Genomic DNA, 17845 nt, shown 5'->3' on the forward strand with positions numbered 1-17845 from the left:
TACCAAACTTAAAACCATGGAGAGACCTACTGAATAGAGACATTGGATTCTTATCTCATTATACATGATAAAGCTATTTTTAGCCATCTCACCCCTTGCTTTTTCCTGTAAGACCAATTGCAGCCGTTAACACAGATCCAGCACCGAGGGCCTTCTGGCGGTTCCCTCACTGCGAGAAGCAAAGCTACAGGGAACCAGGCAGAGGCCCTTCTCGGTAGTGGCACCTGCCCTGTGGAACGCCTCCCATCAGGGGTCAGAGAGATAAACAACTACCTGTCATTTAGAAAATACCTGAAGGCAGCCCTGTTTAGGGAAGTTTTTAATCTGTGACTTTGTATTGTATTTTGATATTTGTTGGAAGCCGCCCGGAGTGGCCGGGGAGACCCAGCCAGATGAGCGGGGTATAAATAAATAATAATAATTATTATTATTATTAACAGCCGTAAACAGGTTTACCACACCTATCAATCAATCTCCCATTCCTGCCACCCTTCTGAATAATACCCCTCCCCACTTTCTCACTATATATAAGGGTCTGGTGACTTCTGTTTCAGTGTATCTGAAGTAGTGTGCATGCACACGAAAGCTCATACCAAGAACAAACTTAGTTGGTTTCTAAGGTGCTACTGGAAGGAATTTTTTTCTTTTTATTTTCTTTTGACTACGGCAGACCAGCAGCTGTAATTTAAAGCAGTGGTTATCAAGGAACCCTGGAGTTCCTCAGAAGCATATCTGGGGTTCCTCAGAAGGAATAGCAGTGACAAATGAGCTTCCTTGAAATCTCCATTGCAACAGGAATCTTCCCTTATAGCTTGCTCCCACAGGAAATTACTAAATATGTTTATGAGGTGCAGCTGCATGCTTATTTCATATGGGATGATGTTGAGGCACAGAAGGGCCTGCTCAGTGCCCCATGCGGTCCAAGTGTGTGCTGAGAATGTGTCCCAGAAGTCTCTTTGATGCACTGTGGTTTCATGGCTAAGAGCTCTTTGGCATACAAGATAATGTGAAAAACTACCCATTGAAAGCTGGAACATTTCAAGGAGGTAGCTGTTAGGATGCCTGCCTGCTTTAATTTTGCTGGAGCTGTGATTGCAGCCTTGGTTCTAGCCATAAAAGAAAGAATTGCTCAGCCTGCCATATCTTTCACTTCAGGCAAAAGGGTCAGAACAGGTAAGTATTTCCTTTCAGGACTGTAGAATAGAGCAGGTAAGTTGTGGGCTGATGGAAGTCAAAATGAAGGTGGTATAATACACCTTCCAACTCACAATATTTATTGAGTAGGCTTTCTCTGAACTTTGAGGATGTCTGCTCACCAGGTAGTTACTGCCACCTAGTGACTATTAAGTCATTGTCCCAATAATAACAACAGAGAAATAATTGTCCAGTCAAATTAATAAGGAGAGCCCTGCTGACCATAGCCTTTTAAATATTTTATTGATTTTGTTAAGAAATGCAAACATAGCAAAAAGAAGAAAACAAAGAATAAAAAATCTAAACCACGAAGCATCATGCCCTGGAAGGACAAAAGTACAGTGCAGCTCTAAAGGAATAAATTTTTTTTTTTTGACTCATACAAAGATTCCCTTTACAGATAACGAAAGATACATTGAAATGAAAGTATTCTCCACCTGTGAGTTCTATCTTTATTGGGACTAAAGGTTCAATGAAGTCTTAGATGAGCCATACATTTGCATATGCTCGTGACACTAAGCAACCATGTGTCTCAATATTCGTGTAAGAAATAAAGACATATGTAAATTCAAGCTCTTCCCTTTAGATGCTTTTTGATACCATTTAGACACATTTTCTAAGTCCACATCAGATTGAGAGCTGGTATTTTATATAGCTGTATATGCAAAATATGTTAATTCACTTTTGTCATGCTTTAAAAATGGAGGGTGTAAAATGCAACCATTAAGAATACTAAGCAGAAGAGTTGGTATTACTGAAGGAGATGAATAACATCAGTTCTGATAAATATTTTTCCTCTTGATAGTGCAGTTGGTGCTTTCATGGCGAGTAAAGATTTAATTCAAGAACTACTGCAAGGAAAGCCATTGGATCTGTCTTTTCAAGGAACCGATCACTTTAGACATCAGGTTGCATTTGTGAAGTTGACTGACAGTGATCATGCAACCACTCTTTTCAAGATAGCAGGTAACTCTTTTTAGCAGTGTTACATAGTGCTCAAAAAGCATCTCTTGACACTCTTCTAATGTAGGTTGGTCTTCATACTCACTTCTGTTTAGGGGGCAGCTAACTTTGAAAACTTTGCATAGCTGCGACAGCCTGATCCTAACATGTTTATTGCAAAGTAAATTTCACAGCATTCCATGAAATGCTTAAGACTGCATTTGGGCAGGCCAATCCTCTCATCACACCACACCAACATCTACTGCACCGGTGCTTGCGCAAACTGATTCTGTTTGTGATTCTATACACTGCTTTTCAGCTCAAAAGAAAGCAAAACAATAGTACCAGAAATAAGAGTGATAACATAGGTGTGCCGCCAGCCCCACAGCACTCCTAACAACTTTGTCTCCATCCACCTATCACAAGACTGATGACACTCTCAGACCCAGTTCAGATGCAATAGGAAATCGTGGGTTCCTCCTATGAGTTGCAGTGAGCCTGCACTTTGCACAAGCCTGCAAGCTTGTTCTTACAAATCATAGTTTAAGCAACCCTAACTTAAGTTTGAAAACCTTGGGAGCAGTAAATAGTTTAAATTTGAAATTGGACACTTTCAGTCTCTTCCTTAAAGGTGTGAAGGAGGAGAGGGAATGTGTGAGCCTGAAAGTTCTTGTAGCAGGAAACCATAATTTTGCTTAAAGCATGAATTGAAGGTACCAGTGCATGAGTAATGATCGAAGCAAAATAGAAAATTCTTTCCAGTAGCACCTTAGAGACCAACTGAGTTTGTTCTTGGTATGAGCTTTCGTGTGCATGCAAGAAGAACAAACACCAAGCACCAAGAACAAGCACCAAGAACAAACTCAGTTGGTCTCTAAGGTGCTACTGGAAAGAATTTTCTATTTTGCTTCGACTATGGCAGACCAACACGGCTACCCACCTGTATGAGTAATGATGGCAGGGGTGCTATGATGTCACAAACCCATCTCCCATTCCCTCCCACACAATGCATAAGAATACTTCCAGGAAGAACCGACAATGTATCCTTTGTCAGAGACGATCTCCCAGAAACTGACCAATCACACAACTCCTTCCTTCTCTCTCTGCCCTCCATGAAGGTCCTAGCTGTAGTACTCAAGTGATCTTATGGTGAGCTGTAGCTCAGTGGAGTAATACAGGTTTACCATAGAAGGGAGGCTCAGGTTTGATTTCTTGTTACATGCTCCCAGGAGAAAAGATTGGAAGGAGCCAGACATGCACCTGAGAATGGTGTGACTGGCGCATGAAACAATGACCACACTTGGGTCATTGTCTGACTCCCACAAGGAAAAATGGGGCCAGGGTGTAGATTGGTATATTTGGTGTTCACCAATAAACGTGTTTGTATTTCCCATAAGCACAGGGTAAATATTTACTTACGCTGTGTTTTGTTTGAAGGAGACCATGCTCCTACTTGTATCTGATGGAATTGAATTTAGTCCATAAAAAGCTTATGCCATAATGAAATCTGTGTGGGCGGAGTTCCGCATAGCACTAAGGAGATTGTTTCATCAGTGCAAGCATTGTTGCTCATCCAGCAGAACCACCTCCCCTTTGTTCTCCCACCTCTCCACACTGTTCTAGGGATTCTCCAAACCTTCCAGAGCAGATTTGGAGGAGGAGTCCTTGCAGTGGTTTCCACTAATGCAGTGATGGCCAAACTTGGCCCTCCAGCTGTTTTGGGACTACAACTCCCATCATCCCTAGCTAACAGGACCAGTGGTCAGGGATGATGGGAATTGTAGTCCTAAAACAGCTGGAGGGCCAAGTTTGGCCATCACTGCACTAATGGAACCAGGTAGTTGACTCCTGCTAGGCCTTTGCCTTGAGGGTGCCTCAAGGACCTCCTTTGATTTTGCTACTACTTGATAGTTGAGAGTTGTTTACCTGCTGCATTTTTCACACTCAGGGCAATGGCAGGCATTCTGTGGTCACTGGAGTGCTTAGGCAGGAAAGGATTAAGAACGTAGGAAGCTATCATTGGTCTATATATTTCAGTATTGTCTATACTGGCTGCCAGCAATTCTCCAGGGTTTCACAACAGGAATGTTTCCCGATCCTAAATGGAGCCAGGAATTTTATGAATCCCTAGGGATTGAGGGTGTTTGGGAGTCACACTTTGAGTTGTAGTTTTCCCCACCAGTTATATCCTCCCATTGCCAACATGAGGTGTCTTTTCCCTACAGCCCCCGTTTCAGCAGTGGAGTTGAGATGATGGGCAGGAGTTTATATGTGGAAATCTGATTAAGTTCAAAACTTCAGATAATTCATACTTGGAAACATTTTGACAGATTTTACTTAGCAGTCTTCTATTACAGAACACATAAATGCCAGATTTCCATTAAACATTAACATCTAGTAGCATGAGATTAATTGGACATTTATTCATTATAATGATATATAATTGCTTGCTGTTCTACTAGCTACTAAGTGCAAATTCTAGCGAGCTTTAACATCAAACTTTACATTGTAATTCCACTTAGAATGAAAGTGCTAGACTAATTAATAGATGTGCTAGTAATTGGTATGGATTGCCTTAGAATCCAGAAAAAACAAATGTTCCTTATAACCTGCTGATAGATAACACCCAAGTGGCTTTAAAGGGGCATATCATACATATATAATATGCTGATAATAAAAAAGGTTCTTAAGATCTATTTCCCCCTCTTGAACATTTATATTGAGCGTGACCATTGGACAGACTAATTCTTTCTACATAGCAGCACAGGATTGATAAGATACAGTATACTGCCATAATTTAATTAATATTAGAAACTCTGATGCAAATAAAGCTATCGACATTTGAACCTTTTCTTTCGCTCATATATAATATTGGTTGAAAATTCATTTTCTGTAATCAAAGCAACTTTGACCAGAACATATTGTATTTTTTGAACAAAGCAGAAAGGTCAGATGATTGACTTAAATTTATCCTGAATTAAGAGAACCCTTCCCAGCTTCATTATGAGGAGTGATCTTGGTACATGACATTCAAGTAAGAATTATTTTAAACATGTGCAGTTACTCCAGAGATCAGTCAGTGAAAGTATGAATGCATTTTCAAAGTAAGTGTAAATCCATGTGAAATATTGGTTTAAGGCAAGTTTTATGTGAAGGAAATATACTATGTTCATCTAAACTTTGACTTCATTTGGTTATTTGTATTTAATGATTGGTCAGGAGTTACATTATCCAGGTTTGACTTCCATTTTAGATGAACCACAGTTTAACATCTACCTCCAAAAACTGAATTATGATTAATTTTAACTATGAAATGTAAACAAATCAGCTTTATAAGCTCTAGTTTGTGGTTTGTTTGTTTCCACTAACCAAGAATTAGCACTACTATAGGTTTGTCATAATATTTAAGATACCACCCGACTGCTGTGGGTTTGGACATCACAACAAGCTGTGATTAGTTTAAAATGGAAGGAAATGTTTTTGAACTTCTTGTCAGACTGAAGGAGATGGGTAATGTTGAGCCTGAAGCTTTCCGCAACTCATTGTTTAGTCTTACGTGAGAATGCAGCTTTTGGGGGGTTCTCCCATGCTTGTCCTGAGCTTTGTACTTAACTGCAGGAACCAGAGTGCTGAGTCTGATCCTATTTTCTTCCACTGGAGTGGAAGAAATGGAGTCACTTTATTTATTCATAAATGTAGCTAAGATTTCAGATTCCAAAGCTACTCTAAAGGGAAGGAAAAGGGAACAAAAGTGAATGTTGCATAAGAAAACAGAGACCAGACAATCTGTTAATGCATTTTTATTGAAAGAAATTTAACAAAAAGATCTCAGTGCTGAAGAAATGCCTGGAGTTTGTCATTGTCCTTTTAGACTGTATCCCAAATTCCAACCATTTCTTGGAAAAGGTTTCTTTTAAGACATTATTAGAGGCAATGAATGATCTTTTGTGTTCTGAGGAATGTGAAGTCATACCATGCCTGAACATTGCGTGACTCATATTAAGGCATTCATCAAAGTTGCAAAGGCCACTGCCATCTTGGTTATCTTCTACATAGCCTTATATAGCATGCACAAGCTTTCTCTTTAACTCTGCCCTTTACGAATAATTAGTCTAAAACCTGTATCTTTTCGCAGCACAGTTGGAACTTACAGCAAATATTTCTAAGTTGTCTCAGCTCCATTCTTTTTGTTTGGGGAGCCTATGCCTTTGATAAGATAGATAAGATTTCTTTATTGTCAGTGTACATGTACAAGTACAATGTTGTACGAGTGCAACAAAATTGAATGCCATCCCATAAAAACAAGACAAAAAACAAAAAACACATTTTCAGCCACACATGCACATACCTTACATACACACCCATCACAACTCTCCAAGGTCATAATTCTATTTAAATTACAGTAATTATTTGTAAATTTGCAAATATGCATATGCCAATTTTTTGGTGATGCATGTCAACTATTTTGGCCATGAGTAAGTGACCACTCTATCAAGGCTTATGCATTTTGCCTTTGCCACTGTATCCCCAATCAGCATTCATATCCACTCACGATGGGATATTCTAGAAAACACAAGACTGCTGCACATGTATTGCAACACATGATTTGTGAATCAAGATCTAGCTTCAATTTGTGTTTCTTGCATGTGGAGCCAATTTCTGTCCTAGTTCTCTTGGTTAATATTAATAGTAGTTAATGGTTACATGTGTACTGACAGTTACCATGGTTAACATTAACTATGATTGCTTCTTGAAGCAGATTTTTCCCCATTATTTGAAGCAGATTTGAAATCCATGGTGACAAGGGAACCAAGGGGGAATTTGCTTCAGGAAAAAGAAAGTAGGTAGGTGGAGTAAGGACTTCCTGTTTTCCAGGCTGTAGCTATTCTCATTTGCAGTCAATGGATTAAAAAGTAGAAACATCACCTTGCCAACAAAGGCCCATATAGTTAAAGCTATGGTTTACCCAGTAGTGATGTGTGGAAATGAGGGCTGGACCATAAAGAAGATTGATCGCCAGAGAATTGATGCTTTTGAATTAAGGTGCTGGAGGAGACTCTTGAGAGTCCCATGGACTGCAAGATGATCAAACCTATCAATTCTTAAGGAAATCAGCCCTGAGTGCTCACTGGAAGGACAGACCCTGAAGCTGAGGCTCCAATATTTGGCCACCTCATGAGAAGAGAAGACTCCCTGGAAAAGACCCTGATGTTGGGAAAGGAGAAGGGAACGACAGAGATAGTTGGACAGTGTTCTCGAAGCTACTAACATCAGTTTGTCTAAACTGCGGGAGATAGTGGAAGACAGAAGTGCCTGGCATGCTCTGGTCCATGGGGTCACGAAGAGTCGGACACAACTAAACGACGAAACAACAATAAGCATTACTTTGGCATGCTACCACTTCTGAATCCGACCGAACACAGGTTAGAGCTCAACGTCGAGCCTACCAAGTGGCGATAGCGACGGCGAAGAAGACTTTCTTCACCGCCTCTATTGCATCTGCGGAAAATAGCAGCAGGAGACTCTTTCAGGTGGTTCGGAATCTATCGGAGCCACCTTCGTCATCGGGGCCTGGTAGGGACCCCAAGATCTCCTGCAATGCGTTTGCAAAGTTTTTTGCAGATAAAATCGCTCAGATTCGGAAAGAGATAGACTCCACCGTGGGAGCAGGGCCAGGGCGGGAGAGTGCCAGAGTCCTGTCTAGTCCAGTTGCGTGGGATCAATTTCAGTCTGTTACCTCCGAGGATGTGGACAGGCTGCTTGGACGAGTGAAACCAACCACCTGTCTCCTTGATCCTTGCCCATCCTGGCTTATAAAAGCTAGCCGGGAGGGGCTGGGCGATGGGCTGCGCGGGGTGGTGAATGCTTCCCTCTGTGAGGGAGCCTTCCCAGCCCCGCTGAAAGAGGCGGTCATTAAACCGCTTCTTAAAAAAACATCTTTAGACCCGGCCAATATGGCCAACTATCGCCCAGTCTCAAATCTACCATTCTTGGGCAAGGTGATTGAGAGGGTGGTTGCTGAACAACTCCAGGCACGCCTGGAAGAAGCGGACCATTTGGATCCCTTCCAATCGGGATTCAGGCCTCACCATGGGACTGAAACCGCCTTGGTCGCGCTGGTCGATGATCTCCGGCGGGCTAGGGACAAAGGTGAGAGCTGTTTCCTAGTTCTGCTGGATCTCTCAGCGGCCTTTGACACCATCGACCATAACATCCTTCTAGACCGGCTAGAGGGGTTGGGAGCTGGAGGCACTGTTATACAGTGGTTCCGCTCCTTCCTCCTGGGCCGTGTTCAGAAAGTGGTGGTGGGGGATGAGTGTTCAGACCCCTGGGCTCTCACTTGTGGGGTGCCTCAGGGTTCTGTCCTCTCCCCCATGCTTTTTAATATCTATATGAAGCCGCTGGTAGAGATCATCAGGGGGTTTGGGCTGGGTGTTCATCAGTATGCGGATGATACCCAGCTCTACCTCTCTTTCAAATCAGAACCAGTGAAGGCCGTGAAGGTCCTGTGTGAGTGCCTGGAGGCGGTTGGAGGATGGATGGCGGCTAACAGATTGAGGTTGAATCCTGACAAGACAGAAGTACTGTTCTTGGGGGACAGGAGGAGGGCAGGTGTGGAGGATTCCCTGGTCCTGAATGGGGTAACTGTGCCCCTGAAGGACCAGGTGCGCAGCCTGGGAGTCATTTTGGACTCACAGCTGTCCATGGAAGCGCAGGTTAATTCTGTATCCAGGGCAGCTGTCTACCAGCTCCACCTGGTACGCAGGCTGAGACCCTACCTGCCCGCGGACTGTCTCACCAAAGTGGTGCATGCTCTGGTTATCTCCCGCTTGGACTACTGCAATGCGCTCTATGTGGGGCTGCCTTTGAAGGTGACCCGGAAACTGCAATTAATCCAAAATGCGGCAGCTAGACTGGTGACTGGGAGTGGCCGCCGAGACCACATAACACCGGTCCTGAGAGATCTGCATTGGCTCCCAGTACGTTTCCGAGCACAATTCAAAGTGTTGGTGCTGACCTTTAAAGCCCTAAACGGCCTCGGTCCTGTATACCTGAAGGAGCGTCTCCACCCCCATCATTCAGCCCGGACACTGAGATCCAGCGCCGAGGGCCTTCTGTCTGTTCCCTCACTGCGAGAAGCAAAACTACAGGGAACCAGGCAGAGGGCCTTCTCGGTAGTGGCGCCCGCCCTGTGGAACGCCCTCCCATCACAGGTCAGGGAAATAAACAACTACCTGACATTCAGAAAAAACCTGAAGGCAGCCCTTTTTAGGGAAGTTTTTAATGTTTGATATTGTTGTATTTGATTTCTGTTGGAAGCCGCCCAGAGTGGCGGGGGAAATCCAGCCAGATGGGCGGGGTACAAATAATAAATATTATTATTATTATTATTATTGGGGGGTGGGGTGGGGTACTTTTCTGAAATGGAAACAATGTGATTGCAGTGCTGATTTTTTCTCCTGCAGGCAGTTCATTTTACAAGGCCCATTTAATCATTTAAAAAAGTAAATAACCAGAAAAAGAGTTGACCAATGCAGCAGAATAAAAACAAAGGTAAAAACAAAATACCTCTGTAGGTTTAGGATAGGTTCAGATTTCACATTGTATGCTGAACAGAAATATTATTTACTTAAGGAAGAGCATTTATGTTCAAAACTTCTGCTGCATCCATTGATCTTCCTTTGCAATTTAATAATGTGCACCATGGGTCTTCGTTTTTGACAGATATTTATTTATTGTAAAAATTCATTGAACCTCTGTCTTCTTCCCACCTCCTTTTGTATACACTGTACTAAATCAGTATAAAGGTGCATAAGTAGACACTTGTCGGATTAGACTTATGGTCAGCGTAGTTCAACATCCTCCCTCTACAGTGGCCAGTCTTCTCCCATTCTTGCTTCCCAGCAACAAATACTCAGAGATATAGTGAACCTAGATGTTGCATAGCTAGTAGATATTGTTGGATTTATGTCCCTGAATTTGTCTAATTCCCTTTTAAAGCTTTGGTATACCATCTTGTGACCACATCCACATCTTGTAGTAATGGTAAATGCATAACATACCCAAACTCTCACATGGGACAAGTTGGTTCATTATGCAGACAGAGGCGTGCAGGCCGCATTGGAATTTGTGACTAAGTAAAGCAAATGTTTGACCTTAAAACTAGACAATATGACTTAGCTTTACAACAAAGACTAAATTATTTTAGGACGGTCAATATAATCCCTCACATTTCTTTCTATATTTGTTTTGATTATTTATTAAGCACTGTTAAAGATAGACATTTTTTGGGATGCACTTATTTTTCATTTTTTTTTAGATGAAAACTAGCATTACATAAAACTAGCATTACACATGTCCTAAAAACTACTGTTTGGCAGCTTTTTTGTGTGTTTTAGCCATTGTATAATGTGTAAGGTCACCTCTTGTTTACCACATAACTCTTCTTTTCAAATAAAGGTTTGTGGGTGAGCATGATACTATGAAAAGGACCTGCATTCTCCAAGGTTCTTAGGAGATCACAACTTCAGCAGTGCACTGAATATGGATAGATGCTTCCATTAAACCACCATTCCTCAACCTAGCACCCTCCAGATGTTTGGAATTGCACTGTGACTTGGGCTGACCAGAGATATAGTTGAAAACATAAGAAGGGTGCTAACTTGGAGTAGGCTATTTCAGTCAGTGCAGGTATTAGATTGTTTTGCTAATTTGCAGGATTATATAATTTTTTATTTATTAAGTGGCACAATGAAATCAATGTATTCACTTCCTTGGGCAGTTAAGCCAATTTTCTCCTCCTTTTATTTTCTCTTCTGTCTCTAAATCTCACCCCACTGGCTACATCCATCTTCTTTGTTCTTGGTTCATCTCTCTCCATCACTATCTTTTTCTGCTTCATTTGTTGAGGAATGGTTTTGCTGTTGATGGTGTGATCTACCTCAAGACAGGTTGAAAACCACCAGATGAAGATGAATTACATGTTGCTTGCAGTAGGTTTTGGAATGCCAGAATCGTTATTCATGATTCACTGTTGAGCCATGGCTGGAAGTATATCTTATAGAGAACGTGTGTCTGCCAACAAAAGTATCATCTCAGCATTCCCCCTTGCTGTAAATCTAGTAAATGAAAATTTGTGGCATGGTTTCCACTTGAGTTCATTGGCTGCTGCGAGGGATGTCCGAGAATTCTACTCTAAGTGGACGCAGATATGAAAATTCCCTCTGTCTGTGTGTTCGTGTAGTGTTCAGGACTGGAATTCCTTGGAAGTGAATGTGGTCTGCATTTGTTCACAGCAGGGTTTTTAAAAAAAGTTCATAGATTATATATACAGGTAATTAATGTCATATTTTTTGACATGCTGCTTTGTTTGGCATTTCCTAACACTTATAATGTATCTCAGTAGATGTTTGGAACCCTGTGATGAGACAGCCAATTGATGGGCCATTACCTGCTTCATTTACTTTGAAAGAGAACATATGTGGAATAAATAACAGAGTATTTGCTTTGGCTGAGAAAGGTGCTGCCAAGGTGTGAAAAAGTCATTTATGTATTCAGGTTGTTGCCAAAGGAGACTAAGACTGCAGGCCTAGCCATGTTGTCTCAGAAGTAAATACAATTGAATTTCATGAGACTTACGGTACTCCCAGGTAAGTAGGGTTAGGATTTTAGCTTTCATTTGCTTCCTATTGTAAATTATAAAAAACAGTGGGGTGCATCAATCACTCTCCTTCTAACCTGAAAAAGTGATCTCATTGCCTGTGGATTTTCCTTGCACTCCTCCATTAAGGTGCTAACCTGTTTGTCAAGCTGGAAGAACCATCTTGATTTGACTTCCGAGTTTGACCACTGAAAATCTATGTTTTAAAGTAAAATTAAAATTAATTTCCTCTCCCCTTCCCCCAGGGTTTTCTAAACTGACCCTCACCAATGCTGCAGTGAGCGAAATGAGATAGAATGACAAGTTTATTCTGAACTATGAAGTAAACCCCAATGAATTCAGTTGACTTCTGAGTAGACATGATTAGGCTTGCAACTATTGATAGCCATTTAATTAACTTAGTCTTCAAGGTAGCACTAGGCTCTTTGTTGTTTTTGCTGCAAAAGACTGCCGGGGGCTACCCCTCTGGAAATGCATTAATTTTGAAAACAAACAAACAATCACAGAAGGAAGGTAACAGATTTGTAAATATCTGATGACCAAGATATACAAGTTGAATCAGAATGTAGTATTGGAGTGGATTGAGAGGTATGCTTGTACATCCCTAGCTGTTACTTGTAAGGGGTGTGGAAGTTCTCAACACAATGACACCATATTACATGTTTTCTGTTACTAGATATTATCGGGGAATGGGAGGAATAGATGTACAGCTGCTTCTTTTAGAGGCAGCCGCACAGGATCCATGTTGTCTAGTTCCATTGTAGGGATATAGGAATGAAACTGTTTTAAGTTTAAGATTATTTTTCTACCATGTAAGATGAGAATTGGGTTTGCATTTTTTTTACTAGTGCCACACCGTTCTCTGGTAGAATAACAATATAGCTTATGACAGAAGCAAGAACAGGAAACTAGAGATTTTAAGACCAGCCAGCAACCAGACCTTCTGAATCTAATTAGATATGAATCTGATACAGGGATTGTACATGGCATCAACAACATCTGGGTTTTCCAGGGAGCCTGTACATAATTCTTGGCAGCAAGTCTCTAAACCATTTCACAGAGAGTTAAAAGCTCAGTCGCAGACCAGGCAGGGCCTCGGTGTTTATGCAAACTGATTAATTATTGCACAGTGCAGATCAGTTGAGCAGTTTTAGTAACTTGTTATCTGCTAGAAGCAACAAGTTGCAATGGTATCAAAATTGTAATTTGGAAGTGGTCAGATGAAGTAAGCCTCTTTTTTTTGCTGTTGTTAGTCATCTGTCCTGATGGTTTTCCGCAGATCAGTTGTATGCTGGCAAGACCGAGAGTGTCAGATTAGATCATCTGGCATTCTTTTTATTTTGTTTGTATTGTTTCCTAAATGAGCTCATCTGAAAGATATAACATTCTTTGTACCATTATGACCACTTTATTTCTCAGCGCTAGGAGAAGTGCTGATTTCCTGAAAGCAGATAGCTCCATAGGTCATTAACTAGAACAGAATAGTGAATTGTACTATATATATATATAGTCAGCTTCAATGCTGAGAAACAACAGCAGAACACAGAATGGTTATCATTTAAAATTCAGACTTTGCTTGAGAATCCAACTGTTCAAATACAGAGAACTGGTGTTCTGGCCACAGGAGGGAGCCTCTATTTCATGAACAGAGCAGCAGACTTTAAAAAGCAGCTCCAGAGGGCAAAGAAAGATAATAGAAAATAGATCAGTTTTACTGTTTTCTCTCCTTTGTCATAGGAAAAATAATTTCCTTTTCATGAAAACAATATGCAACTAGCTGCTGAACATGGGAATTACCTTTATGAATGCTTCATATGGAGAGTAGATTAATTTATATTGCTTTACCTTGTCACATAAGTTTGATCTTGGAACAATCCACTATGGAAAGAGCTGCCTACACTGGACCAGATCAAGGACCCATCTAGTTGAGCACTTTGGCCCACCTGAGATGTAACAACAAACCATGGCTTGTTCCAAGCATGAGTATACATTCCCTCTTCCTTCTGCTTCATGTGTGAGGGATGACTGAAAGCTTCCACTTCCTCTTAAGAAGAAACTATAGCTAGCACACCAGGATCAGGATATCACACTGTGGTTTGATCCTGGTTTGTTTCAATTTACAAAGGGAGAAGTGGGGAGACTTATGTCAGGTCAGGAACCCACACAATTTTCCTGATCTGAATTATTTCCCCTCCTCTGCATGGGTCAAAAGTGCCATTGAAGCAAGAATTTGGCATCTTCTTTCCAGCACTATGAATATTGGTTTCACTATTTTGATGTGCATGTTTCACTAATGGCACTGTATTTACTGTAGACATATAAGAAATGGGTATAATATTAGTGCTCAGAAATATGTCTGTTTTCTTAATCAGTTGCAATTCCTCAAATTGAAGCTGCCGGTATTTTTTTTTTAAGCAAGTGGAACTTAATTTCTTCAGGTTGGTATCTCATATTAATAAAACAGGACAGAAACAGAGCAGCCAGAGAGTCTTCTACATTAAATATGCATTATTGTATGCCATTTTGGTCATTTATACTTCAGTGAGTCTTGACACAACAGATGGAATATTTAAATATATTCATGACTGTAGTGGAACATATAAAAAAGTAAAATGCTTATGCAGGTTTGGTAGAACAGAAACCAAAAGAAGTGTACAGTATATCTAGTACTTTAATAATTAAACCTAAATTAAAAGAAGCTTAGTTGTAAAATTATACTGCTAATATATTTTTGGCAAGAAAATAAGGTTATATATATCTTCCCAATCAGAAGATATATATAATTTGATTCTGTTACATGACTTCATCGTTTTGGTTTATATTATAACTTTGGATGCTGGATAGTAAAATTTTAATAATTTGATTTTTTTAAAGTATAATTTCATAAAACTGTGTAAATGCATCCTATTGAATTCATTGTGTCTTCTCTACTGTAAATTGTTATTGAACAATTTATTTACAGTGTAATCCACCAACAGCTGCAGGGCCCCTACACTTCCCCCTTTCCAAAGCTTGCTCAGGCTGATTCCTGGCAGGTCCCAGACATTCCTGCAATAGCACAGTGGGGTGACTGTGCAACATCTGCTGTTGCTGTTTGCAGCTGTTCAGAGCGGTTACAACCATTTCCACTCAGGTATTGGAAGCTCATAATTCCTGATTCTCCATTAGATGCAGTGGCTTTGTGGATAGTATATGGAGACTTCTGTTGTATGCTGTCTCAGAGCCCAGAGATGTCTGGGACTTGCCGGGTTTTGAGTGCCTGGTAAACAAATATAGTATCCGATACCCATATAGTAAACCACTCTGGACCCTATTTCATACCAGGAAAATGAATACACAGAATAAAATGTTAGTAAATATATCTGTGTTGAGGGCTGGGTTTTAGAAGAATGGTGGCAAGAGAAAAGAGCAGAGTTTTAGGAGAGTAGAGAAGCTCAGTTTTGCCACTGAATCAACCATAGAGGGTGATTTATTGTTCTTGGAAGAACAAGTGTGGGAAAGAGCCATGCTGAAATGGAGTAGCTGAGAGTTGATTTGCTTTGCTGTTCAGCTCATGGACATTGGTTTTCAATCTAGTTGCTGGAGACTGAGCTGGTTGTATGGTATGCACATGACCAGCCTGTGTGGCAGTGCATCTGGGAATCAGCATGGGCCAACTCAAAACTAGAGCCACCCTGGGGTGAAATGGTTGTGAAATAGGCCCAAGATAGCTTATCAAGGCAGAGCACATTGATTTTGAAAGTTTATAAGCAGAGAGGCACTGGAAGGAAAAAAACAGAGGGTTGCCTAGAAAAGCTATTTAACTGGCAAATCCACAGGTCAAGGCACATCTGGAGTGGTGAGGGTGAGAAAGTATCTCATGAATTATCTGTAAGTGCAGGACTAGGGATGCTATTGTCGGACTACATTGTGGTAAGACAATTCTTTCTTAGACCTTATTCCTTATCTTAGACTCCATTACAGACTTGAATTTGTTTCATTCTGTTTCACCCATTAGAAATGCAATAGGGCACGTACAGTGGCGGAGCTTCAAGCTCTGGTGGGGGGGGCGGAGAGCACGCGGGGGCGTGGCTGGCACGCGTCCCGGGGGCATGACGTGCGTCCCGGGGGTGTTGCAAGCCGCCCGCAGGGGCGTACCAAGCATCCTGGGGGCGTGGCGCCCTACGCGGGGGCGGCAACCACAATGGCACCCCACCAGGATCGTGCCGCCAGGGGCGGTGCACTCCCCCTGCACCCATGTTCCTCCGCCAGTGGGCACATATTCAGTTTCTCATATGTAATAATAATAATAATTTATTTTTTGTACCCCGCCCATCTGGCTGGGTCTCCCCAGCCACTCTGGGCGGCTTCCACCAAACATTAAAATACATGTACACTTGTTAATGCTCTGACCTTCAACGATGCATCACAGTTCTAATTTCTGAAATTCTGACTGTGTTCTGTTTTAAGAAACATGCCTAATTTCTTTGTTTTGAAATTATTGGAGAGTAATTACTGACACATTTCCTGAGTAAACTTTCCACAAGGAAATGGACATCCCCAGTAATTTCTAACATTGATTATATGTTTTTCAAGCCAATTGAAATGGCTGTTTGCCTCTCAGCATGTGGCCTCAGTACAAAATCAATACCAAATGAAGCTCTGACTCATTCTTTATTGATCTATCTATTCCATTATTCAACTCTTGGAACTGCATTTTTGCTTGAAATGCAAACAAAAGTATTTTCTAATGTACATACAAATCTCTGGTTCTTAAGAGCTACTGGGGAGGTTATACGTTGGGTACCACCTACCAATGAAATAAATAAAAAAGGATCTGTCAAAGCAAGGAATAGGGCCTTCTCAGCAGTAGTGTCCCAGTTCAATATTTCCTTTCAGAGGAAGGCCCACAAAGATTTCAGTTAAATTTCTGTTTAGAGACCACTTAAAACATTTACTAAGATGTTTATAATTTAAACTTCTGAGTTGTTGTTTCTGTTGATGGGTTATTGAAGCAGACAGGTGTTTGCTAGATCTTTTGCATATTTTGTACAAATTATTTGTTGATTTCTTTAAGTGTTTTTTTTAAATCACTTTGAGTTTTTAGTTGGAAAGGGAAGTGAACAAGAAATTTAGTAAGTAAGAGATTCAAGTGACTGTAATTTAAAACAAGGATGGCAGTAGGTGGATTGGATGTGGGTTCCTGAAATATCTTTATCTCTCACCGCCACTGTCCCTGTTTATTTAGTTTCACATGTATGAAAAATAAGCAATGACTCTTCATGGATGTTCCATATAAACAACATTTTATTTCTAAGTGCTTATTCTGGAGTTGCAGTTTCCAGCTTGCCTACTGAGTATATCTTTCCTAAAGCACATATTGTACATTCCCCAGCCTGCTTCCCTCCACTGTCGACCCCCTCCTGCTTGAGCACCTATATTCCATACCTGAGATGCCCTTAGTGCTGCTAGGTATCTCCAGCTTCAGAACAGACCATCTGAGGGGACTAGATTATTTCAACCTCTTGGGTGAGAGTTTAGAAAACATAGAGGCTTCCTAACATACAGAATTTGGCCATCCCTGATTTTGCTAGGATTGCAGTATTCCAAAGACCAAAACCTGGACACCACCACCACCATTGGGCCCCCCCCCAACTGCTCATCTCCGCAGCTTGCCCCCTCCTTTAGGGTTGCTGGCACCTGGGGAGGGGTTACGGGAGCTGATGTCCTGAGAAGGAGAGAGGAGATGGAAGGAAGAGAGCAACATTTGAGGGCACTAAGGAGGGACACGGCTGGTGTGAGCTGACCCCCGCTGCTGGCAGGAAAGGAAAGCGACCCCCCAGACATTTTGCATATTCTGAAAAAACAAAACCCTGTCAGAGATTTGTTACCCCTGAAAACCAGACATGTCCAGGAAAATCCAGACAAAAGGCAACCCTAAAGTTATACAAGGAGTGTCTATACAGCTTTCTAAAACTTTAAATCTGTTTCTTTCCCTGAAAACAGTTCCCGCTGTCAGTAATTCATTGCAACTGGAAAAGTTACTTGTTAATTTTAGAGGCTCTTTGA

At 41.3% G+C, this 17845-nt stretch overlaps 1 protein-coding gene across 3 annotated transcripts in view; it reads left to right on the forward strand.

Annotated features, from left to right (window-relative positions):
* AKAP7 (A-kinase anchoring protein 7) overlaps window positions 1-17845 on the forward strand; it is an 82636-nt gene that overhangs the window by 18594 nt on the left and 46197 nt on the right. For all 3 annotated transcript variants that reach the window (XM_033143783.1, XM_033143781.1, XM_033143782.1), the window contains exon 5: window positions 2000-2160. In XM_033143783.1, coding sequence (XP_032999674.1) covers window positions 2000-2160 — 161 coding nt within the window. The remainder of the gene's footprint in view (window positions 1-1999; window positions 2161-17845) is intronic.

The sequence above is a fragment of the Lacerta agilis genome, chromosome 3 (genome assembly GCF_009819535.1).
Source record: "Lacerta agilis isolate rLacAgi1 chromosome 3, rLacAgi1.pri, whole genome shotgun sequence".
NCBI classification, from domain to species: Eukaryota; Metazoa; Chordata; class Lepidosauria; order Squamata; family Lacertidae; genus Lacerta; species Lacerta agilis.